Source organism: Chlorocebus sabaeus, chromosome 28 (assembly GCF_047675955.1).
Source record: "Chlorocebus sabaeus isolate Y175 chromosome 28, mChlSab1.0.hap1, whole genome shotgun sequence".
Taxonomy (NCBI): Eukaryota; Metazoa; Chordata; class Mammalia; order Primates; family Cercopithecidae; genus Chlorocebus; species Chlorocebus sabaeus.
In genome coordinates this window covers 1295628-1321207 of record NC_132931.1, presented here as the reverse complement: position 1 = coordinate 1321207, position 25580 = coordinate 1295628, and the positions used below count along the sequence as shown (strand labels likewise).

The 25580-nt window shown below is 39.9% G+C and overlaps 1 protein-coding gene across 1 annotated transcript in view; it reads right to left on the bottom strand.

Moving 5' to 3' along the window:
• The window catches only part of TPST1 (tyrosylprotein sulfotransferase 1), a 140727-nt gene that overhangs the window by 44397 nt on the left and 70750 nt on the right, over positions 1-25580 (bottom strand). Inside the window, exon 3 of the mRNA XM_008018263.3 lies at positions 23627-23825. Coding sequence (XP_008016454.1) covers positions 23627-23825 — 199 coding nt within the window. The remainder of the gene's footprint in view (positions 1-23626; positions 23826-25580) is intronic.

Here is a 25580-nt window from a genome sequence, read left to right as displayed (position 1 = left end):
CACCCTATGGTGTTTGCACAATGACAGAATAACCTAGTAACACATTTTTCAGAATGTATTGCCATCGTTAAGCAACGTATGGCTATTTGCACAGTCTTCAAGTTTTTTCCACACTGATTGCTTTTATTTTTAATTAATTTATTTATTTTTGAGACAAGGTCTCACTCTGTCACTCAGGCTGGAGTGCAGTGGTGTGATCTCGGCTCACTGCAGGCTTGACATCCTGGGCTCAGGCAATCCTCTCACCTCAGCCTCCTGTAGCTGGGACAAGAGGCACATGACACCAGTCCTGTAGAGAGGCGGTCTCCCTATGTTGTCTAGACTGGTCTTGAGTTCCTGGGCTTAAGTGATCCTCCTGCCTCTGTCTCCCAAATTGTTGGGATCATAGGCATGAGCCACAGGGCCCGGCCACTGATTGCTTTTTAATTGAAAGGGAGAAAAAAGTAACCATAGAGTGGAGACATTGAAAAAACATACTTACTATGAGATTGAAATTAACATCATCAGTGTGACAGATGAACATCATATGCCTTCAAACGTGGATACCTTGAGAATGAAACCACACAATGTACCTAGTATTCTGGCCTCATATGCATAACCCACAATAATAATCAAGAGGAAACATCAGACAAACCCAGAATGAGGAACACTGTAAAATAACCTGCCAGCATTCTTCAAAAAAATGTCAGTATCATGGAAGACAGAGAGCATCTGAGAAACAGTTACAGATTAAAGAAAACTAAAACAATATAAAACTATATACATGATGTGATCTTAGACTGAAACCTGTACTGGCAGGGGAGAAAAAAACTACAAAGTCCATTTTGAGATAACTAACAACATTGAAATATTTTATAAGGAGAGAGAAAGAGAGAGAAGACAAACACATGAATCTGGGAAACAATACACAGGAGTTCTCTGTATTATTCTTACAGCCTTTCTGTAAGTTTTAAATTATTTCAAAAGAAAAAGCACCATGAATATTGCTCCACTACTGTAGTTTTTAACTCTTTGTTTCATTAAATCCTGGAAAATACGATGAACGGTATAGATTCTATTCCCAGGAAAATCAACTTGCATCAGCACATAGAGGTCTACATATTACTGCAGGGAGTTCCAAGCCCACAGAGGCAAAGGATCACTGCCCACTGCTCCGTCATTTTCTAACATTTAGTATTTGCAAAAGAAAATTTTGTAGCCAGCATAATCAATTTTATTTTATTATTATTACTATTCTTGAGATGGAGTCTCGCCCTGTCACCCAAGCTGGAGTGTAATGGCATGATCTTGGCTCACTGCAACCTCCAACTCCTGAGTTAAAACAATTCTCCTGCCTCAGCCTCCCGAGTAGCTGGGATTACAGGTGCATGCCACCACACCCAGCTAATTTTTTGTCTTTTCAGTAGAGACAGGGTTTCCTCATGTTAGCCAGGCTGGTCTCAAACTCCTGACCTTGTGATCTGCCCACCTCGGCCTCCCAAAGTGCTGGGATTACAGGCATGAGCCACCATGCCTGGCCGTCAGCATAATTTTTGTTTCTTTGTTGAGAGCTCATTTTTTTGTGCCTTGATATATGCAGGATTTTTTTTTTTTTTTTAGGATCCTTAAAATCAAAAGAAAATCAGTAAAATATGTCTAGGTATAGACACGTTTTCATAATGTTGTTTAGAATATAGTGAGCTCTTTTATTCTTCGGGTCATTTTCAACCCTGGAAAGTCTTCCACGATGACACATTTGATTCATGCTTTTGTTCCACTTGTTGTCTCCTTTGCAGACATCTATTAGTCACCAGTTAAATCTCTTTTTTTTTTCATAGGTATCATTTTCTCTCATCTATCAATCATTTTCATCTCTATCCTTCTGCTGTACATTCCGGAAGAGCATCTAATGTATACTCTCCATATCATTAATCTGATTTTTCGTAGTGTCACTTCTACAGTAATCTTCGGGTAATCTTTGGGTTTAAGGAAACGTCACAATACAATCAATGATCAACTTAGTGGAAAATTTCCCTGTTCTTTAGCACACAGCTTTTCATATGTTCACTTTAAAGGGATTTTTAATTACAGTATTTTAATAGATTTTTAAAAAGGTAATTGGGGAAATTATTTCAGGCACTGGTAATCAGACACCAAGTTAACCTATAACTAAGTATCTCCTCTCATATTTTCTCCTGAATTAGAGCATGGAGTAAAAAACGACTTCTAATACTGATTTATTATATTCTCATTTATAGACACTATGTTTTTTAAGAGTTGAACACTACTGTTTAGAACAGTCACTCTGAATGTTCAGAATAGGCATTTGCTGACCTAAAGAGAAATTATTTCATTCTTTAAAATTCCAAGGAAAACTGTATAAATAGCTATCCAACTAAATCTCTTCACTGCAAATGTTCTCTTGCTCTCAAAAAGCACTCTCACTAAAGAAGGCAGAAAGAGAAGGATGAGGGGAACCTATTTCTTTTGTTTAAGGAACTGAATTTCCCATAGACCTTCAGATGGGATCAGAGTTGTAAAAGACAACTAAAATGTATGAAATTCTCAATGGCATAGGCAAGTGGAATTTGTGCTTGTACACAAAACCAACAAAGGACTGGATCCTTTGACATTTAATCTGGTAAGTAAACGTATAGGAAACCCTACTTTACACAGCAAATACGAGTGCATGAAACTCATTAGCCCCAAAAGGACTTCTGGTAAAAAACACAAATTATTGGGATACACTTACGGAATGACAGTGCCAAAGCTGGGAGAGAAGATTAGAAAGGTTTGACTTTGAAGGATAAATCAAAGGGCACAATCAGGCCTTGACAAGGCTATTCCTGTGGGGTAGTCTCAGACTTTCAGGCTGGTCCTGTGGACAAATTTTTAGGTTTCTAACAGTTTTTAACCCTTTAAAACACAGTAAAACATTTTTCTCCCATCTTATTATTATTTCATTTTCTTCTACGGCATGTCTTTTCTCTCCAATCCAATTACCTGTATTTTCCTCCTGGATACAAGCCAGATCTTTGCATCTCCTGATGCATTAGAAGGTAGTATTCCAAAAAGCAACTATTTAGTAATTGCTTGTTTAATAATCAAAGACTTAAAGTGATGCATCAGAAGAAAGACTAAAGTATTCTGAGAGATGGTAAAATGTTCTACTTTGAACTTCCTTATATATTCTTTACAGAATGCCTGCAGGAATCAATTCAGCCTTCTTTCAAAATAAAACAAAATGGCTGGGCACGGTGGCTCACTCCTGTAATCCCAGCACTTTGTGAGGCCGAGCTGGGTAAATGACTTGAGCTCAGGAGTTTGAGACCAGCCTGGGTGACACGGTGAAACCTCGTCTCTACAAAAAAATACAATAATTAGCTGGGCATGGTGGTGCATGCCTATGATCCCAGCTACTCAGGAAGCTGAGGTGGGAGGATGGCTTGAGCCCAGGGGAGTTTGAGGCTACAGTGAGCTATGATCCTGCCACTGCACTCCAGCTTGGGCAACAGAGCAAAGAGTGAAACCCTGTCACCAAAAAAAAAAAGACAAAATGTTTCAATAGGGGGAAAAAAAAAATCCTGCCAAGTTGAGGAAATGAATTTAACTCTACAGTTGTTGCTTTGAAGGTCTATGAAAATTTTGAAAGAATGAGATAAGAATTTCCTTAACTAAAATTTAGGCCAGGCAAAGTGGCTCATGCCTATATGCCTATAATCCCAGCACTTTGGGAGGCCAAGGTAAGAGGATCACCTGAGCCCAAGAAGTCAAGCCTGCAGTAAGCTATGATCATGCCACTGCACTCCAGAGCACTCTGGGCAACAAAAGCGAGACCCTGTCTCATAAATAAACAAATAAATAAATAAATAAATACTCTTCAAATCTAGGCACAAGAAATAAAGTAATAATAAACTAGCTAAAAATTAATCATACTTCAAATTCACCAAGTATGGTGTTAGTCGGAATATTCCTACTACAACCCAGAAACCCAATTCAACTAGTACAGTCAAAAAGGGAAATGTTTCCTGGAAGTGGACTAGGACGTCTCACATAACTGTGGCAAGGGCAGAGCTGGAGATGATCTTCATGGACAACCAGAACCAGGACCTCAACCCCTGCCGGACACTCCCTTGACCTCTTTGGCTCTGCTTCTCTTGATGGGTTGACTTTATTCCCTTATTTTAAAATTTTTTTTTATTTTTTTATTTTTTTGAGACAGTCTCGCTCTGTCGCCCAGGCCGGAGTGCAGTGGCGCGATCTCGGCTCACTGCAAGCTCCGCCTCTCAGGTTCACGCCATTCTCCTGCCTCAGACTTCAGAGTAGCTGGGACTACAGGCACCCGCCACCAGGCCAGCTAATTTTTTGTATTTTTAGTAGATACAGGGTTTCACCGTGTTAGCCAGGATGGTCTCAATCTCCTGACCTCGTGATCCGCCTGTCTCGGCCTCCCAAAGTGCTGGAATTACAGGTGTGAGCCACTGCGCCCAGCCGACTTTATTCCCTTATACACTGAAGAACACGACCCCATTTGCAGTGAACATACAGTAATAGAACAACTGAGTACGAGTATCTCAAACACACAACAAGAAGTCCAGATGTGAAGTAGATGGACAGTCCTAAGCCCAGAATCAAGGGAAGGCTCTGCCCTAATCTTCCTTCTGTCACCTTCAGTGTGTTGATGATAACTTCTCTTAGGATCAAAAAGTGGCTGCAGTAGGGCTAGGCACAATGTTCTTCCACAGCAGTGTTCAAAAGCAGGAAGGAAGGAGTAAGCTCTTTTCACAAAATTCTTTATTTTCTAAGAAAGCTAAATCTCTCCAAGAAAATCCCTAGCAAACGTCTCCTTATCCAGACCTACGAATGATTAACTGGGAGTCTAATGCCTTTAAAGGTCTGCTAGAAACATTTATCACTGGCTACTATCTATTCTTTCTGAGGGCTGCTACCTGTGAGAGTTCAAGACTACCTTTGCTAGCGAGGCAAAGGTGGTCTTCTCTTCCTCCCATAACCTGTTTTGCCACCATAACTTGTTTGGCCATGATCCAAGCCCCTGTTCTTTCTGTAATCTCAGGGTGGTATAAAAGTGTCAATCATCGAGCCATTTGAGGTTTTTTTTTAAAAAATTGTGCAACTCTCATGCACACATGTGCAGATAAAATTTGTAAGCTCTTTCCCTGTTAAAAAAAAAAATCTCCTTACGTATCACTGGCTATAAAAAATTGGTCAAGTGGTCATTTCACCCACAAGAGTGTATGGGAAAATGAGTATCTGGCAGTTTTAGCTCCTTTTTTTTGTTTTTAAAAGAAATAGTCTTTACTAACAGGGAAAAAGGAACAAGCAGTCAGCAGTGTCTAAAACTTCCAGCAACAGTTCCTGTGCCTTATATCTAGTGGCCCTCCCCACCAGAGAGAAACCACCTTTCTTTCCTTGGTACCACTTCACAGTCCCAGGGAAAGACCTTTATTTGCCTAGGTTGGGTCAAGAACCACCCTGCTATGACCCTCGGAGGGCTAGGGTCATTGTGCTAGATTTTGCCCATTTGTACGTGCAGAAACCTAGGAAGTGTGTAGGAATGAATCCTAAGAATGTTAGACAAGAAGGAATGTAACGTTGAACTTGGCCAAATTTATCAATATATGAGTACACTAACCAGGTATTTTGGATGCAGCCAATAGCTTGAGTAATCAGGGAATAACTAACAATTTCCTCAATTGGTTGGCTAAAACCTGGATCCATCAGAGGCTTACATTAAATGAAGCTTAGTGCCACAACCTCCTTGGTATACTGTAAATAAAAGTTATTCAAGCCAGGTGCAGTGGCTCACGCCTGTAATCCCAGCACTTTGGGAGGCCAAGGTAGGTGGATCACCTGAGGTCAGGAGTTCTGAGACCAGCCTGGTCAACATAGTGAAACCCTGTCTCTACTAAAAATACAAAAATTAGCTGGGCATGGTGTCGGGCGCCTGTAATCCCAGCTACTCAGGAGGCTGAGGCGGGAGAATTGCTTGAACCCGGAAGACAGGTCGCAATGAGCTGAGATGGCACCATTGCACTTCAGCCTGGGCAACAAGAGCAAAACTCAGTCTCAAAATAAAAGTTATTCAAAAGGTTAGAAAATAAGGAATACTGGAGTGTATTTAATATGTATGACTGATCTGTTCACTCATCTCCTAACTACATCCCAGGAAGGTCTAGAGAACTCACTCCTTCACCAAGCCTTTGAGAAATACACTGGTGAAGGGGGAAACAAAATCCTAAAAAGCTCTTTAGTGCTTGTTCACTGCAGGCTAGAAATAACAACGGGAAAGACTGTCAGAGAAATAGACTCCCTGAACCCAAGGGAAGGATGAAAAGATTTCTGAGTCACAGGAGCCAACTGGTGATGCTTCACGATAGAAACAATGGGCACATGGCTACACTTTATAAGCACGTGCAGAGGTAGAGTAGGAAAAGAGAATGGTGTGAGTTGTAGAGATCTCTGGTGGTGGCTGATTGGTGATGGTGTCCCTAGGACTTACAGAGATGAGTAGCATACTAAAGCCATACTTCAGGGGTTACACTAGAGCTGTCTCTCTCTACCAAAATATTACACCAAAAGTAATACTGCATTCCTGGAGAAACTGCAGAGATTAGTATTGCCAACAAAAACTTAAGATACAGGATGATACTTAATGAGTGGTGACTCCTATTACAACTGCTGTTCTAGATGTATTAACTTTATTAGAGAAAATCAACATAGCTCCTACTATCTAAATGTAGTTATTGATCCAACAAGCACTTCTTCTCTACATCTGTTAGTAAAGATCATCAGAAGTAACATCTTACACCAAAGGGCTACAGCAACTCTCACTACAGCATTCTGTCACAATCTAGTCTACGGGAACCCTGATCATCTCACTTCTGTACAAAAAAAGCATACAGGTCCACTATACTGAGACATGTTAACTGGACTTAATTAAACACGAAATAGCCAACACCCTACCTACTTTGGGAAGACACATATGTGTCAGAGGTTAGAAAATAAGCCCTGAAAAAACTGAGTATGTCACCTCTGTGAAATTTCCAGGGATTCAACAATCTAAGAAAGAGAATAAGATATTTCTCTGAGGACAAGTTGGTACACCTAGTATCCCCTTCCAATAAGAAATAGACTCAACACCTAGTGAGCTTCTTTGGATTTTGGAAAAGACATATGTGCTGTTTTTGAGTTTTGTTTCATTTGGGTTTACTACTCATATGCATTTACCAAGTAACCCATAAAAGTGGCATTCTGAGTAGGGTCCAGAGCAAATGATGACTCTGGAATAAGTCCAGGCTGCCCTGCAATCGTATCACATCTGAGGCCGTATGATTCAAGAGATCTAGTGGTGTCTGAAATGTCTGTGGGAGACCGCAGTGCTGTGTGGAGGTATGGCAGGCCCTAGAGGTGAATCACAGTATAGAACCCTAGGATTTCAGAGTAAAGCTATGCTAACTTCTGGAGATCATTACTCTCCCTTTTGAGAAAGAGCCCTTGCTTGCTACTGGGACTTAGTAAAGACTGAACACTTTACCACTGGCTAACAAGTTACCCAAGTCGCTTAGGCTGCTAATCATACACTCCAAGCAGTGTACATGACTGCACATTTTGTCTCAAAGGAGTGACGGCTATTGATATGAATCCACACTGATTTGTGGTCAGTAGCAAATGGTTTGACTGGAAACTCAGAAATTCAGAATAAGTTGGGAAACTTGTGGTACGATGTAGAAACGAGCTATGTCAATAAACTATTCTCAAACAGGACAAAGTGTGAGAGTATTTGTGTCCCATGTAAATGATGACCAATGGATAATCTCAGCAGAGGAGGCTCTCAATAACCAAGTGGACAAAATGACTCATTATTTTACCAGCCACTGTTTCCCTTGCTCAGAAGGCTAATGAACAGAGTTCATATCATACTGTGAGAGCAGCAGGAATGAAGGTTATGCATGTGCTCAGTGACACAGGCTTCCACCTGTCAAGGCTGACCTGACAACAATCACGGCTAAGTGTCCAACCTGCCAACAGGAGAGGCCAACAATGGTGCCCCGATAAAGCGCTGCTCCCAGGGGGTCTGGGCAGCCATCTGTAGCAGGATGATCACACCGGACCGCTTCCATCCTGAAAAGGACACTGCTTTTACTCAATGAAGATTTCCTTCTCTGCCCACATTTCTGTCAAAACCAGCATCCTTTCCCTTACAAAATATCTTATTCACCATAATGGCATTCTAAATAGTACTGCTTCTAGTCAAGTACTTCTTTTAAAGTGAATGAAGTGGGCCTGGTGTGGAGGCTCACGCCTGTAATCCCAGCACTTTGGGAGACCAAGGCAGGTAGATCACGAAGTCAGGAGATTGAGACCATCCTGGCTAACACAGTGAAACCCCATCTCTACTAAAAATACAAAAAACTAGCTGGGTGTGGTGGCGGGTGCCTGTAGTCTCAGCTACTCGGGAGGCTGAGGCAGGAGAATGGCGTGAACCCGGGAGGCAGAGCTTGCAGTGAGCCGAGATCATGCCACTGCACTCCAGCCTGGGTGACAGAGGACAGAGCGAGACTCCGTCACCAAAAAAAAAAAAAAAAAAAAAAAGTGAATGAAGTGGAGTTTTTGGTTCCTTTATGGTGAGGTTAAGCCAGCCACATCCCATAAAGTTGTTTCTCCCTCTAATTACAAGTATAAAGTTTGAACAAACTTTTAAAAAATAACTACCTTGGGCTGGTCACAGTGGCTCACGCCCGTAATCCCAGCACTTTGGGGAGGGTGAAGCGGGTGGATCACCTGAGGTCAGGAGTTGAAGACCAGCCTGGCCAACACAGTGAAACTCTGTCTCTACCAAATACCAAAAATTAGCCATGCATGGTGGCAGCTGCCCGTACGTAATCTCAGCTACTCAGGAGGCTGAGGCAAGAGTCGCTTCAACCCAGGACGGGGAGGTTTCAGTGAGACGAGATTGTGCCACTGCACTACAGCCTGGGCACCAAGAGCAAAATTCTGTCTCAAAACAAAGCAAAACAAAACAAAACAAAAAACTACATGAGGATCTGGAAAGTAAATAAAAGTCGGCAGATTGTGGAGGGAAGTAAAAAGTTGGAGAAGTGACCTTACAGGGTGAGTTTTCGTTTATTTTTTTCTCATCAGGTTTTTCCTTGAGGGTGGGACAGCTTCAGTCACTAAGCAGCACACATAAGTGGCTAAAACTCTGATAGGAATTGTTTTCTTTCTGGTCAGAGGAAGCAGGGAAAGGAGCCAAAGAAAGACAGGGAGTCAGAGAAAACTCCTGGAGCAGAAACAGCAGGTGAAGGAGCTCTCCACTTTTACATGGGTCTCAGCTTAACCTCTGAATCACACATGCACAGGACAAACCCAAACCAGCTTAGCAAAGGCTTTGCTTTGATAACTGAATTAAGATTTGAACCACTGCCTGCAAAAGGCAAAACAATGTATAATCCAGCCTACCTGGGTTGATTGCCTGCTAAAACAAAAATAAATGCATTCACAAGGGTATTATAAAGGAACCCAGAGTCTATACAAGATAACAGTCATTATGTCCAGAGAGAGAGAGAGAGAGAGAGAGACGCACACACTCCAGCCAGTCCAGTGCTGTAATCTTATATAATATAATCATGCAATCACATATCTCCCATCGCCTCTGTTGTATTCTATTTGTTTCAAACAAGTCACAGGTCCTGTCCACATTCAGGTGGAGGGAATCACTAACGGGTGTGGACAGAGGAGGAATCAAGGGGTCATCACATGAAGAATAGAAAAGAAGTTATCACTATCAATTTGACAGACATTAGAAGAATTCTAAGAAAATACTGCAGCTTCCTGCCAACAAATTTGACAACTTAAGTGAAATGGCCAAATTACTTTAAAAAACAAAATTTATCAAAATTGACACAAGAAGAAGAAAATCGGAATAGCCCTATATTCACTAAATATTATCAAAATTCTTCCCCAAAAGAAAACTCCCAGCAGCTGTGGACTCTCCCAGTTTACAGGTCTTAATCCTCAAGGGACAAGTGCTTCTTAGGGGGAGACACATTATTTCCACTGAACAGAGAGCTGAGACTGTTAACTCAGTAATTCTTGCTCCTCATGCCACTCAGACAAAAGACAAGTAAGGTAGGTACTGTAATAGCTAGGCTGATTAATCCTGATTATCAAGGAAGAACCAAGTTTAAAATATACAATGGGAAAAAAACACTCAATGGAAGAAGGAAAGAAATTGCCTGGAACCTAGGATTTTCTATTACACTTGTTTATTATGGAAAGTTAACGGGGTATTAGAGCAAAACGATATGGCCATTTATTGGTACATACACCCCAGAATGAAGGTTTAGGCCACTCCATAAGGCAAAGAACAAAGACCATCTGAGGTGACTACTGAGGACCAAAGGAACATGGAATGGCTAGAGGAAGAAAGAAGTGACAGATACCTGCTATGATCACATGAAAGGTACAGAAAATGAGAACTACAATAGTTTGGCAGATATTCTTCTTTGCTTTGATATGAATATATACTGAATATATTAACTAATTATTTTTTCCACTTTTCCCTGTCTAATAATACTCTTTAATATAAGGTGTATTGACTCTGGCTGGGCACGGTGGTTCCTGCCTATAATCCTAACACGTTGAAAGGCTAAGGCAGCAGGATTGCTTGAGGCCAGGAATTCAAGAGCAGCCTGGGCAACACAGTGACACCTTGTCTCTACAAAAAGTTAAAAACAAAAAAAAATTTAGCTAGGTGTGGTGGTGCACACCTATAGTCGAGAAGCTAAGGCAGGTGGATCGCTTGGGCTTAGGAGTTCACGGATGCAGTTAGCTATGATGGCGCCACTGCACTGCAGCCTGGGCAATAGAACAAGACCTTGCCAAAAAAAAAAAGGAAATGGCTAACTCTGTATCTCAGTATATCTAAGTTTTTAGGATATCAAAGAGGGGATGTGACTCAGCTAGTAGAATACATTCATATCAGCCAGAAATGTACAAAGCACAATATGAAATACAGCATCTCCTCTTTGAGGGAGTGGTTAGCATGCTTTCAGTTTGCTAAGCGAGAGTTACATCATGTTAAGCAGAGCATTAGCTTTATCTGGCAGTTAAATACGGTTTAAATAGGTGTGTATGTAAGCCAGGCTGGCAAAGGAATGGCCTATGCTGGATGGTCAAATGGCACCACCACCACTGCTGTCTAGGACAGAAAATTAAGTCTCCCAGAATTCCTTTCCCTGTGTGGTTCTGAGTCAGAGGCTTCTATGAGTTTTAGAAGGTGGAAATGAAGCAGAAGCCATTATTTTTAAGAGGTCAGGGCAGTCAGATGCAGTCGCTCCACTGGCCTCTCCTAAAGCTCCACTTTATCCCCATGGCAGGCTTCAAAGACCTTTCCTTGGGCTCCCACACTGAGTCCTACCTTGGCAGCAAGAGGCAGTTTCCTAGTACTTCTCTGCCCACTATAGAGCTGCAGGCTTCAGTCATTGGTGCCTATTCCTCTAGTCTTCCAACTGTAGCTGTATCCAGCTCATTCCCTACTCCTATTTTAAACAGCATGTCCAGTATACAATAAAAAACGTGCAGACCTTCACTTCTTTAGTCCTCCCACATTTGCATAAGCCTTAATTAATACATTAAACCCCTCACTCCTATAACACTTACAGTGGCCCAACGTTTCCCTGACTGAGCCCAGACTGACACGTAGTCATAAAGTGCTGCCACAACCTCTGGGGGTTTGCCTCTGGGTAATGGAGCATTTCTCACCTACGACAGAATCCTTGTGAGCTGAGTCATAACTCCAAGAGCCTCATATCTGAAGATCCCTTTTCTTGGCATATTCTTTTTCTATGTGTAAGGTTATTTTGCTAATAATAATCATTTATTGAGCATCAAGTAATTGTCAAGTATTAAGTCTGGCACTCAGGCTACAAAATGCAAACGGTATCTTTGTCCTTGAAAATTCTTTACTTATTCATTTTTTTAAAAACTTCATATACAAGCCAGGTGCAGTGACTCATGCCTGTAATCCCTGTAACCCCAGCACTGTGGGAGGTCAAGGTGAGTGGATCACCTGAGGTCAGCAGCTTCAGACCAGCCTGGACAACATGGTGAAACCCCGTCTCTACTAAAAATATAAAAATTAGCCAGGCATGGTGGCGCATGCACCTGTAATCCCAGCTACTCCAGGGGCTGAGGCAGGAGAATCGCTTGAACCCAGGAGGCAGGAGTTGCAGTGAGCAGAGATCGTACCACTGAACTCCAGCCTGGGTGACAGAATGAGACTCCGTTTCAAAATAAATAAATACATACACACAGCTGTTTTTCTACATACAAATGGTAAAACATAACACTGACCATATCTTAGAGATCCTCCCACATCATTACTTTTAAAACTCTTATTCTGTTGAAGGTATGCATAGCCTTTTTTTTTTTTTTTTTCAGACCAGAAAGTTGTTACCTTAACTAAACAAAGACTACAGCATCATTTTGAACTGTATTAACATTTTCAATTGAAGGCATGTCTGGCAAAGTATATAAGTCCTTAGTTTAAAAGCAGCAGCATATAACATAAATCATCATAATATAATGTGAAAAGTACATGAGTAAAGGTAGGTACAGTGCAGTAGGAGGATCTGTGGCACAGAAGAGGTGTCACGTGAGTTGAGTTTTAAAAGACAAAATTGTAAGATGAGAAGAAGGACAATCTAGGCAGAAGGAACAAAGGTATGGAGGTATACAGTGTGCTACGGGAATGAAAGGGAGGTACTATGGGGTGTTTAAAAGAATAAAAAGAGATGAGATTGAAAAGGAAGGTTGAAAGCAGAAGGCAAAGAATCTTAATGCCATCATTCTAAGGAGTTCCAATCTGGTTTGAATGCAGCTGATCCCCAAAGACCACTGCTCTCATCAAAACAAGAAAACACCAGATAAACTAACTTCATAGTTTTCTGTAAAGCCACGAAAGAGCAGTAAATGAATGCCAAGAAGTCTAACAGAGCCAATTTCTGGGAAAAGCTGAGTTCTTCTTCACAGAGAAACAAAAGCCTGTTTCTAGCTACCTTGAATCAATTGCCTGTCTGGGTACAAGTGGGCAGAAAAGGAGGTCTCGCATAGGTGGAAAGATTTTGCTGAAACAAGCCAAACTTTTAGTGAGACTGTGGACTGGTATGATTAATTAGAATCTGAAAGAGTCCCAAGTGTAAAAACAAATCTCTTGGTCTGACAATTACATATAATACTACAAGAGAATCTTAGTAAGTCCTGGTGGGAGCACAGTGAGAGACAGAGAGATATCTCCCAGTGCTGTGTGGTGCTTGGGTTCCAGGGCCCTGCTATAGCTGCAATCCAGAGGTAAAGTAAATTAATTTAATCTTCAACCCAACTGCCTCCCAGCTGAAATCTTGCTAAAATCAAAGAAATCAACCCCTCATCTAAATGATACAGAAAGCTACGGTTGGGCTAAAAGTCAAATTTCCTTAATCTCATTTGAATCCAGAGGCAAACTGAATATTAGCTACTGCTCAGCCCCAGCTCAGCTTGATTCACTGCGAAATTTGAATGATCACCTCAGCTAACTGCTGGAAGAACTGCTCTCTTTAACAAAAATAAAACAAAAAGTATTACCTAGTTCATTCTCCACCCTTCTTTTATACAAAAGGTCCAGTATGCAGTTAAAACTTCTAAGACATGTGAAGAAGCAAATGAGTACAGGTATACCTCATTTCATTGTGCTCAGAAGATGTTGTGTTTTTCACAAATTGAAGGTGTGTGGTAATCCTGTGGTGAGCAAGTCTATTGGTGACATTTTTCCAACAGCATGTGCTCCCCTCATGTCTCTTTATGACATTATAGTAATTCTTGCAGTATTTCAAACTTTTCATTATTATATCTGTTATGGTGATGTGCGATCAGTGATCTTTGATGTTACCATGTAATTGTTTTGGGGTGCCACGATCCTAAGCCCATATAACATAGTTAACTTAATGTGTATGTCCTGAATGCTACACCAACTGGCTGTTTGTTCCCCCATCTCTCTCCCCGTCCTTGGGCCTCCCTATTCCTGAGACACATTGATATTGAAAAAAGGCTGATTAATAATCCAACAATGGGCTCTAAGTGTTCAAATGAAAGGAATAGTTGCGTATCTCTCACTTTTAAGTCAGAAGCTAGAAACTATCAAGCTTAGTGAGGAAGGTATGTTGAAAGCCGAGATAAGCTGAAAGCCAGTCCTCTTGCATCAAATAGTCAAGTTGTGAATACAAAGGAAAAGTTCTTGAAGTAAATTCAAGTGCTACTCCAATGAACACACAAGTGATAAGAAAGTGAGAGTCTTAATGCAGACATGGCAAAAGTTTTAGCGGATTAGATAGATAGATAAAGCCAGTCAAACATTCCCTTAAGCCAAAACCTAATCCAGAGCCAGGCCCTAATTTTCTTCAATTTTATAAAGGCTGAGAGAGGAAAAGTTGAAGGCTAGTAGAGGTTGTTGGTTCATGAAGCTTAAGGAAAGAAGCTACGTCTATAACATAAAAGTGCAATTTTCAGCCCACTGTTGAGATCTATTGCTTAGGAAAAAAGATTTCTCACAAAATACTATTACTCGTTGATAATGTACCTTGTCACCCATGAGTTCGGATAGGAATATACAAGATGAATGTTGTTTTCATTCTTGTTAACACAGCATCCATTCTGTAGTCCACGGATCAAGGAGTAATTTCTACTGTCAAGTTGTTTTTGTTTTGTTTTGTTTTGTTTTTTGAGATGGAGTCTCACTCTGTCGTCCAGGCTGGAGAGCAGTGGCATAATCTCAGCTCACTGTAACCTCTCCCCATCCCAGTTCAAGCAATTCTCTTGCCTCAGCCTCTTGAGTGGCTGGGATTACACACATGCACCACCACACCCAGCTAATTTTTGTATTTTTAATAGAGATGGGATTTCGCCATGTTGGCCAGGCTGGTCTTGAACTCCTGACCTCAGGTGTGGTCAGGTGACCACACCCACCTCAGCCTCCCACCTCAGGTGGGAGGTGACCCACCCACCTCAGCCTCCCAAAGTGCTGGGATTACAGGTTTAAACCACTGCGCCTGGCCCTGTCAAGATTATTATTTAAGAAATACATCTCATAAGGCTATAGCTGCCATAGATATTAACTTCTCTGATGGATTTGCACAAAGTCAACTGCAAACCTTCTGGAAAGGATTCACCAGTTTAGATGCCATTAAGAACATCCATAATTCATGGGAGGAGGTCAAAATTTCAACGTTAACAGGAATTTGGAAGAATCAGATGGATGACATTGAGGGTTTCAAGACTTCAGTGGAGGAAGGAACTGCAAATGTGGTAGAAATAGCAAAAGAACTATAACTAGAAGTGAGCCTGAAGATGTAGTTGAATTCCTACAATCTTATGATCGAACTTGAATGAATGAGTTGCTTCTTATGAATAAGCAGAGAAAGTGGTTTCTTGAGATGGAATCTACTCAACGCTGTGAACATTGTTGAAAAGACAGCAAAGGATTTAGAATATTACATAACAAAACAAATTGCTATCGTCACCCCTATCTTTAGCAACCACAACCCTGAATGGTCTAGCAGTCAACATGGAGGTAAGAGTCTCCACCAGCAAAATGATTATGACTTGCTGAAGTCTTGGATGATTGCTAGCATTTTGTTTTTAGCAACGAAGTATTTTAAATTAAGGCATATGCATTGTGTTTTCTTTTGACATAATACTACTACAGACTAAACAGACTACAATATAGTGTATAACTTTTATATGTACTGGGAAACCAAAATATTTGTGACTTGCTTTATTGGGATATTCACTTTATTTTGGCGGTCTGGAACCAAACCCACAATCTCTCCAAAGTGTGCCTATAACCCATAAAAAAGAAAAAAAGTTCAACAGGAAGGGACCCATGGATGAAGACTTTAAAAGTTACTAGGAATATGTTAAAGGAAAAGATCAACAGAATGGGTAAAGAGCAAAGAATTCCAGCAGAGAAAGGGAAATTCTAGAACTGAAAAATAAATGATCTGAAATGAAGAAGTCACCAGATGGGCTTACCAGCAGACTGGACACAGAAAAAGAAGGGATCAATGAATTCAAAGATAGGCTAATAAAAACTAATCAAAACTGAGGCCCACACTGGAGATGGCAGTAGAACGGATCAGAGAATTTGGTATATTATAATCAAACTGCTGAAAACCAAAAATAGGGAAAAATGTTGTAACAGTCAAAGAAAAAAAAAATTACATTCATGTCAGCTGACTTTCATCAAAAACATGGGAAGCCAATAAAATAGTATCTTTTTAATGTTGAAAGTTAAAAAAAAAAAAAACAACCAACAGCCTAGAACTCTATGTCCAGCAAAATATTCTCAAATTAAAAAAATAAAAAACACATTAAAAAAAAAAAAAAAAACCTAAGAGCATTAGTAGTCAACATATCCTTACTATAAGAACTGCTAAAGGAAGTTCATCAAGCTAAAGAGAAATGATGCCAGATGAAAATCTGGATCTTCAGTAAAGTAAAGAACAAAGAGCCCATCTGTGGCCCACAAAGCATAATGTATTTACTATCTGGAATTTTTTTTTTTTTTTGAGACGGAGTCTCGCCCTGTTGCCCAGGCTGGAGTGCAGTGGTGCAATCTCGACTCACTGCAAGCTCTGCCTCCTGGGTTCATGCCATTCTCCTGCCTCAGCCTCCCAAGTAGCTGGGACTACAGGCGCCCACCACCAAGCCTGTCTCATTTCTTTTGTATTTTTAGTAGAGATGGGGGTTTCACCATGTTAGCCAGGATGGTCTCGATCTCCTGACCTTGTGATCCAACCGCCTTGGCCTCCCAAAGTGCTGGGATTACAGGTGTGAGTCACTGCGCCCGGCCTACTATCTGGATTTTTACGAAATAAAAAATGTGCAGCCCATGTCTTAGAGTAACCACTATAAGCAAAAACAAAACAAAACAAAAAAAACAAAGAGGTGGAGCTAAAAAGAGGAGATAATACAAACAATGGAATACTAAAAAAGATTAATCCAAAAGAAGGCAAACAAAGAAACAAAAATAGATGATCCAAATAAAAAACAAATAGCAAGATGGTAGTTTTAAATCCAATCAAATGAATAATTACATTCAATATAAGTGGATTAACTCTCCATTTAAAAGGCAGAAACTATAAAACTGGATTAACAAACAAAGCCAGCTATATAAAGACACAGATTAAAAGTAAAACAATGGGGAAAATATACCATGTATATAGTATACATAAAAACACTGTTGTGGCTATATTAATATCTGACAAAGTAGACTTTCAGACGGTAACATCAGAGATACAGAGAAATATTTCATAATCACAAAAGAGTTAATTCTTCAAGAAGGTCTGAATGGGTGTGTTCCCAATAATAGAGATCCTAAATACATGAAACAAAATTGCTAGAAATGTAAGGAAAAATTGAAAAATTCATAATTTTCCCAAAATTAATAAAGCAGACCAAAAAATCAAATAACATTTACACTATAACAACACTATAAAATTACTTGACCTCACTGATATTTATAGAACTCTGCAATAATCACAGAATACATATTTTTTCAAGTGATCACATAAGACCTATATACTGGCCATAAAGCAATATTCAATATATTTCAAAGGACTGAAACAAACCATAATGAGTGTTCTCTGACCATAATGGTCACATTAGAAATCAACAACAAAAAGATAATGAGAAAATATCCAAATACTAGAAAAGTAAATGTCATTCTAAGACGTCTAGACTCTATCCTGTGGTAACAGTGGAGTCATTCACGAATTTTAAGTAAGGAGACCTAATTTGGGTAACTGGGCGAATAAGCATGCTAAGTATGGAGATAGAAAGAACAGGAACAAGCAGTTTTTGCTGGGTATAGGAACCAGAAAACACAACTATGCATTCATTCCAGGCTTCACCTTTAATGTAAGAATATCAATTCCAACTGCTGCAGCTTTTTGCTGTTTGGTTTAGGGATTTAATCTAACCCCTGTCCCAGCTGACTTCATTTTCACATTTCTTCTTGTCTGTTACTGTGGGTTCTGCACCTTGATACATGCTTTTCCATTTGATCACTTGCTCTTCCTCAGTACTATCTACTCAGGTTTCCAACTAAATATTCCATTCACAAATTGGATCTGCTTTTCAGCTCTCTCTTAGTTTAGCAACCAGGTCCTTGAATTGTTTAGCAACCAGGTCCTTGAATTGTTGTGGGACTTGAGCTATGTGCCCTGAGGACTCTGTTTCTCAAATCTGCTCTCTGGCTCATAGGTACTGCAAGTATAGATGAGCACAGCATCATCCCCACTCTCAAGGTGGATTCCTGCTCAGTTTAATGAACAATTTCACCTAGCTTCTGCCTGTCAGGGAATAAGTTTAGACAATAAATTCAATTTTGGACTTTGAATTTGAGGTCCTTGGGAGCATCCTTGTGGACATATACAGAAGACAGTTGGAAATAACGAACCTGGGGCTCAGGAAAGAGACCCACTAGGAAATACAGATTTATGATCAGCAAATAGGTTGTAATGAAAGCCCTATGAGTGGATGAGCTTGAGCAAGGAGACTATAAAATAGGAGTCCTTAATCTGACAGGCTTCTGGCACATCTATGCATCCACTGAAATTGTGGGTAATAGGAGTCCTTAATCTGATGGACTTTTGTAACATGTAGGTATCTACTGAAATTGTGGGTAAAATCTGTGTATTCATATGTCTGTATTTCTGAGGTGGGGATCCACATGTTTCATCAAATTCTCAAATAAGTTCCTAAGTCTAAAAAGGTTAAGAATCTATGCAAGAAGGCTAAGGATGTAACCTAGACAGCACTATTTATTGAAATGTGCTATAATTTTAGGATTAGAGACTATGGTGGAATAGGGTACAAAATATGTTAACGTTTCATTACCAATTTACTATGTGAGTCACAGTAACCATGAAGCATGATTATCTATTCAATATTGGGCAATATGTCCCTAAAATGTGCTGACTCATTATTACTTGTAGACTACCCAGAATTGTACCAAAAAAAAAGAGAAAAAACCCAGCATTTTTAGGCCTAGAGATCCACATTCTAAATTCTCAGTTAAAATGTGATTCTTCTCCCACTTTCACACCATAACTAAGAAAAACACCTTCCTGGGCCGGGCGCCGTGGCTCACGCCTATAATCCCAGCACTTTTGGACGTCGAGGTGGGTGGATCACGAGGTCAGGAGATCGAGACCATCCTGGCTAACACAGTGAAACCCCGTCTCTACTAAAAATACAAAAAATTAGCCGGGCTTGGTGGCGGGCGCCTGTAGTCCCAGCTACTCGGGAGGCTGAGGCAGGAGAACGGCGTGAACCTGGGAGGCAGAGCTTGCATTGAGCCGTGATCGCGTCACTGCACTCCAGCCTGGGCGACAGAGCGAGACTCCGTCTCAAAAAAAAAAAAGGAAAAACACCTTCCCCAGCCACCTCTTTCTCTGGGGCCCATCTCATATCATAGCTAACAATCAACAATCTCTTTTCAAGCACTGCTTTATAAAAACCTCATGACCGTCAGTGCTGGATACATTAGCATCTGACTTATTACAGGCAAAAAAGCATTGAAGATACACAGGATTTACTTTGCAAAAAGGTCTTACGAAATCTACCCTCACAAGACAAGAATGTCAGTTTGTATGCATTACCACAAAAGGCCCAAAAACACCATTATAGTTCACACTTCATCTTTTCTTCCCCAAAATTATCTGTCACTTTAAAGATAGGCAGAGACAGAAAAAAAAAAAAAAAGGTGGGTGTTTTTAAATTTCAGTGTGTTATTTTGAAATCCTTTCAAAAACCAAGAGTGTGTATGACATAGATTCTTTAGTCACATGGATTCAAACCATAGCATTCTTCCCAACCCATCACTCAAGAAAGCAAAGGATAATCTAGCCAAGCCAATTTGCATGTAAGAAAACTATAATGTCTTCATTTTGCTATTTTTAATGCTATAAAACCTTCAAAATAGCACTGTACATGTATCTTGATAATAAAAAAAAGCCTTTCACTATTGTGCAAAGGAGAAAGCTACGAATTACCAACTACAAAGAGCTCACAAAACTTTAATACGTGTAACACTTTAAGGAGTGGCTCATGCTGGCTGGGCATGGTGGCTCACGCCTGTAATCCCAGCACTTTGGGAGGCCGAGGTGGGTGGATCATGAGGTCAGGAGATCGAGACCATCCTGGCTAACACAGTGAAACCCTGTCTCTTAATGAAAACTTAAAAAATTAGCCAGGCGTAGTGGTGGGCACCTGTAGTCCCAGCTACTTGGAAGGCTGACGCAGGAGAATGGCGTGAACCCGGGAGGTGGAGCTTGCAGTGAGCCGAGATAGCGCCACTGCACTCCAGCCTGGGTGAAAGAACAAGACCCCGTCTCAAAAAAAAAAAAAAAAGAAAGAAAGAAAGAGTGGCTCACGCCTGTAACCCCAGCACTTGGGGAGGCCAAGGCAGGTAGATCACTTGAGGTCAAGAGTTTGAGATCAGCCAGGCCAACACGACTAAACCCTATTTTTACTAAAACTAAAAAAAAAAAATTAGCCAGGCTTGGTAGCGTGTGCCTATAATTCCATCTGAGACATGAGAATCATCACTTGAACCCAGGAGACAGAGGCTGCAGTAAGCCAAGATTGTGCCAACAGAGCAAAATTCTGTCTCAAATAAATAAAGAAAAAACTTAAAAGGTAGTTCATAAAAGAACATATACATATAGCTAACTGAAAAATGTTCAATTACATTAATCAATGAAATCTACTAAAACCAACAAAAATCTAAAATAAATTACCTCAATTGTGCTGGTAGTTCAAAGGTTTTTTGTTTGTTTTTTGTTTTTGTTTTCTTGAGACAGGGTCTCACTCCATCACCCAGGCTGGAATGCAGTGGCACAATGTCAGCTCCCTGTAAACTCAAAATCTCAGGCTCAAGCAATCCTCTCACCTCAGCCTCCCAAGCAGCTGAAACCACAGGCATGTGCCACCATACCTGGCTAACTTTTGTATTTTTTGTAGAGATGGGATTTTGCCATGTTGTCCAGGTGGGTTTGAACTCCTGAGCTCAAGTGATCCACCCACCTCAGCCTCCCAAAATGCTGGGATTACAGGCGTGAGCCACTGTGGCCAGCCCAAAGGTTTTTTTTGTTGTTGTTGTTTTTTAATATCAATAGATATCAAACAACTTTTAAAAATCTCAGATACTTTACCCTGGTTTAATTCTACTTTTATTGGTCCTACCTTAAAAAAAAAAATCCTAAAACTGAGTATGTGCAAAGATGTTCACTGTAGCACAATCTGTCAAAGAGAAAACTGTAAACAACAAAATGGTAAAATCAATTATAGAACATCTAACTAGGGAAATATATTTTGTTTGTTGATTTATTGATTCATTTACTACTGTGTTTCAGAAAGAATTTAAGGTGGCTTCTATGAAGGTATAAAACCACAAAAATTATGTTTAAAAAGCATGCACACAATGGGAAAATGCTCATGAACATTAAAAGGGCTGGATACAAAACTGTGTGTATATAAAGGTAAGATGATATATGTCATCTTACCTTTGTTTAACATAATGCAGAGGAGAGAAAATACATCAAAATATTAAGAAAATATGTATAAATAAATAAGAAAATTTAAAAAAGAATAATATCTGTATGTGTCTAGGTGGTAACATTATAGGTGATTTTTATTCTCTTATCCTTTTAATTTTGTAAGTTTCATATTATATTTTTATAATGGAAATATTTATATATATATGAAAAGCATAAAGAGGATAGTGATTATTTTTTTAATTTGCCCTCATATGTGATGGTTTATAAGAAGGCAGCTCTTCCCATATAGCTGCTAATGATGAACTGAAAAAGGCAAATAAAAGTAATACCTAAGAGAAAGGAATTCACATAGAAATTAATCTCATGAAATAAATGTGGCATAAATTTGTCAATTAAAGTTATCAAAAGACAGAATAAAGAGATGATATGGCATATGGTTGTAGGGAGGGAAGGACATTGATATAAACAAGAGAATACCAGACAAAGCCAAGGAATTTTCACCTTGGAATCAAATAGCTTATCAGTGAACTTACGCTAACACGGTTGTCTTATTTGAAATGTAGTTTCAAAAAATATATGTAAGTGACACAAAAAACTGCCGTTGACAGGGGCTAAGGAATGAGGAGGACGGGTACAGAAGGTCAGTTTGGGAAGACAAAAAACGTTCTGGAGATGGATGGTGATGACAGTTGCACAATAATGTGAATGTATTTAATGCCACTGAATTGTGCACTTTAAACATGTTAGAGTGGTAAATTTTGTGTTAAACAGATCTTACTGCAATAAAGAAAAGAATATATAAGGTCTGATTTGAAATAGACTCAACTGGTAGGCTATATAATCTAATTAGCTCTGAGTTTTCAGCACTTTCCGAAACAATATTTTGTAAAGACGTGAGCATAACTTATTAAAATAAAAACTGTAATGTCACTTTAATAGCAACTTTCTCTTAATCAGAAGACTAGTGTTTAATAATTTTTCTAGTGTAACCAATGTTTAGCCTTTAGGTATCCAAAAATTATGCCTCATCTAAACAAAGGTTTAAAGTAAAGTGGCTATTAGATTTACAGAAAGAAAGAAATCAGAAGTAAGGTCACTAATAATTATAGTATTTATGCAGATCTGCAGTAATTGGCTGAGAATAAATCTCCCAACAGTGAGTTTTACTCCTAGAAACTGAGCAAAATACCCTAAGGAGTATCCCCAATTAGCCAGTTATCCTTAAAATGCAGTGGAAGACTTCTGATAAGAAAGTATTCTACAAATAGAATTTTTCTTTTTTTTTTTTTTTTTTTTTGAGACAGGGTCTCAAAAAAAGGTCTTGCTCTGTCACCCACGCTACAGTGCAGTGGCATAGTCTCAGCTCACTGCAGCCTTGACTTCTCAGGCTCAAGCAATCCTCCCACCTCAGCCTCCCAAGTAGCTGGGACTAGAATCATACGTGACCATGCCTGGCTAATTTTTATATTTTTTGTAGAGATGGGGTGTCACTATGTTGTCCAGGCTAGTCTTGAAATCCTGGGCTCACTCCCACCTCAGCCTTCCAAAGTGCTGAAACTACACGTGTCAGCCCTATTCTGGGCCCAAATTTTTCTTTTTTTTTTCTTTTTCTTTTTGAGATGGAGTCTCGCTCTGTCACCCAGGCTGGGGTGCAGTGGCATGATCTCTGCTCACTGCAAGTTCCGCCTCCCGGGTTCACGCCATTCTCCTGCCTCAGCCTCCTGAGTAGCTGGGACTATAGGCGCCTACCACCATGCCTGGCTAATCTTTTGTGTATTTAGTAGAGACGGGGTTTCACCGTGTTAGCCAGGATGGTCTCAATCTCCTGACCTTGTGATCCACCCACCTCGGCCTCCCAAAGTGCTGGGATTACAGGCGTGAGCCACCGCGCCAGGCTGCTGGGCCCAAATGTGTCTAATTCAAAATAATTTTCTGATCATTAAATAGCAAGAAATAAAATAAGAAAAAAAGTATTCAGATCCCAAATTCCAAATCTAGTTTTCTCAGTTGCTTTAAAAAATCTCACTTACCCTTCGAGTGTTTTCAAGAATTTTGGGATCAGGTTTTCCATAGTTAGGTGGGTTGGCATACGGGTCATATCCAAGTTTGGCAAGCATAGGAGCAATCACTGCCATGTCTTGTAAAACATCTGGCGGTATCTTCCCAACCCATTTGGATAGAGCTGCTACATTGACCGGCTTGATGACTTGGTCTGTAGATCTCTCCACTCTGAAAACAACGTAATATGAATAAATGTTGATTTAAAATTTAGAAAGTCATGCTTTAAAACCACTATAAATTATGTTTTAATGACTAATGGTTTTAATTGTCTGGATTACAAAACAATTGAAAAAGAGGGCTCTAATCAGGTCTGACACTATTTACCAGAATTAAAAAAGAATTTAAGATTGTCAGGGATTATTGGCAATCTCAGATTTCTAGAAATAGGAAAAAGGGTTAGCTGAAACATCTGCATTAAATATCTTGACACTGTAATTACAACATCCAGGAAAAAAACAGTAACAAAATAAAGATACGGCTGCTTAGAAAAACTGCCAGTCAACTTACTTGAAATGCTTACCAAAATAAAAGATAGACGGATGGATGGAAAGAGGGACAAACAGATGGTAAAACAGATGGACAGTGATAAAGGAAATACAGCAACATGTTAATGAAAGAATCTAGCTGGTGGGCATAAGACTTTCAATTCTTCTGTACATTTTAACTTTTCATAACAAAATGTTGGGGGAAAACGGCCAACCATAAACCACTAAGAATGTAAAATATTCACTTGTTCTATTTTCCTGCTGACTTCCTTAAAAATCTTATTTTCTATAGAAGAAAAAAAAAAGGGCTGTTTTTGATTTTCAATATTACAGGATTCAATATTACAGAATAAATGTGTTCTACCTCTTGACATGGAAATTTACTCTAAGCCTGTAGTGATTATATTCACTGTATTTGACTAAATAACTAGCAACCTCAGGATAAAACGTAGCATGAAATGACTTTTGGATTTAAGCTGGATCTGAATTAGATTTTGGTCAATGACTATAAAATAGAAATGCTTAAAAGAGACTTTTATATCCTAATACATAAAAAGTCATTCAAACATAGTATTCTAAGAAAAGGTAAAGGCCCTTTTAATTAAGAAAATGACCCCTCACTGAATAACCATTATCTGATGAGGAGTCTCCTAAAGGGGCTCTGCTTCTAAAATAATAGAAAAACAATTCCTCTTCCCTGGGATTCGTGAGGCTACCTGCTCCAGGTTTTCCCCCTGCCTCAAGAGCCATGTTCCTTTCTCCCTTTTCAAATATTTCTCCAGGACTCCACTTAACCCACTGCTCCCTTCTCTCTATCTGTTCTCCTTGTATTGCTTCATCCCTAATGTTCTTTGCTTGACATTCTTAACCTGTGTAAAGAACATCCTGGTTTGCCCAAGACAGGTCCAGTTTACACCTAGCATAATTTACCCCAGCGTAATTATTAAAAGCACCTGCCATTCACTCCCATAAGTGTTCAGAAATGAGCAGAGGATGTCATATGTGTATTGCATAAACCGTATTACTTTTCTAAAATCCAAAAAATTCTGAAATCTGAAACACATCTGTGTTAAGTATTGGGGTCACACAGAAAGTCCTGTATGTCATGACTGGGAAGCTGGGCTTACCTTGAAGATAATAAGGAATAAATGAAGAGTGGTTTTTTTGTTCTGTTTTGTTTTTTTGAGACAGAGTTTGGCTCTGTCGCCCAGGCTGGAGTGCAGTGGCGCTGTATCGGCTCACTGCAAGCTCCGCCTCCCGGGTTCACACCATTCTCCTGCCTCAGCCTCCTGAGTAGCTGGTATTACAGGCGCCCGCCACCTCGCCCGGCTAGTTTTTTTGTGTTTTTTTTTTTCAGTAGAGACGGGGTTTCATTGTGTTAGCCAGGATGGTCTCGATCTCCTGACCTCGTGATCCGTCTACCTTGGCCTCCCAAAGT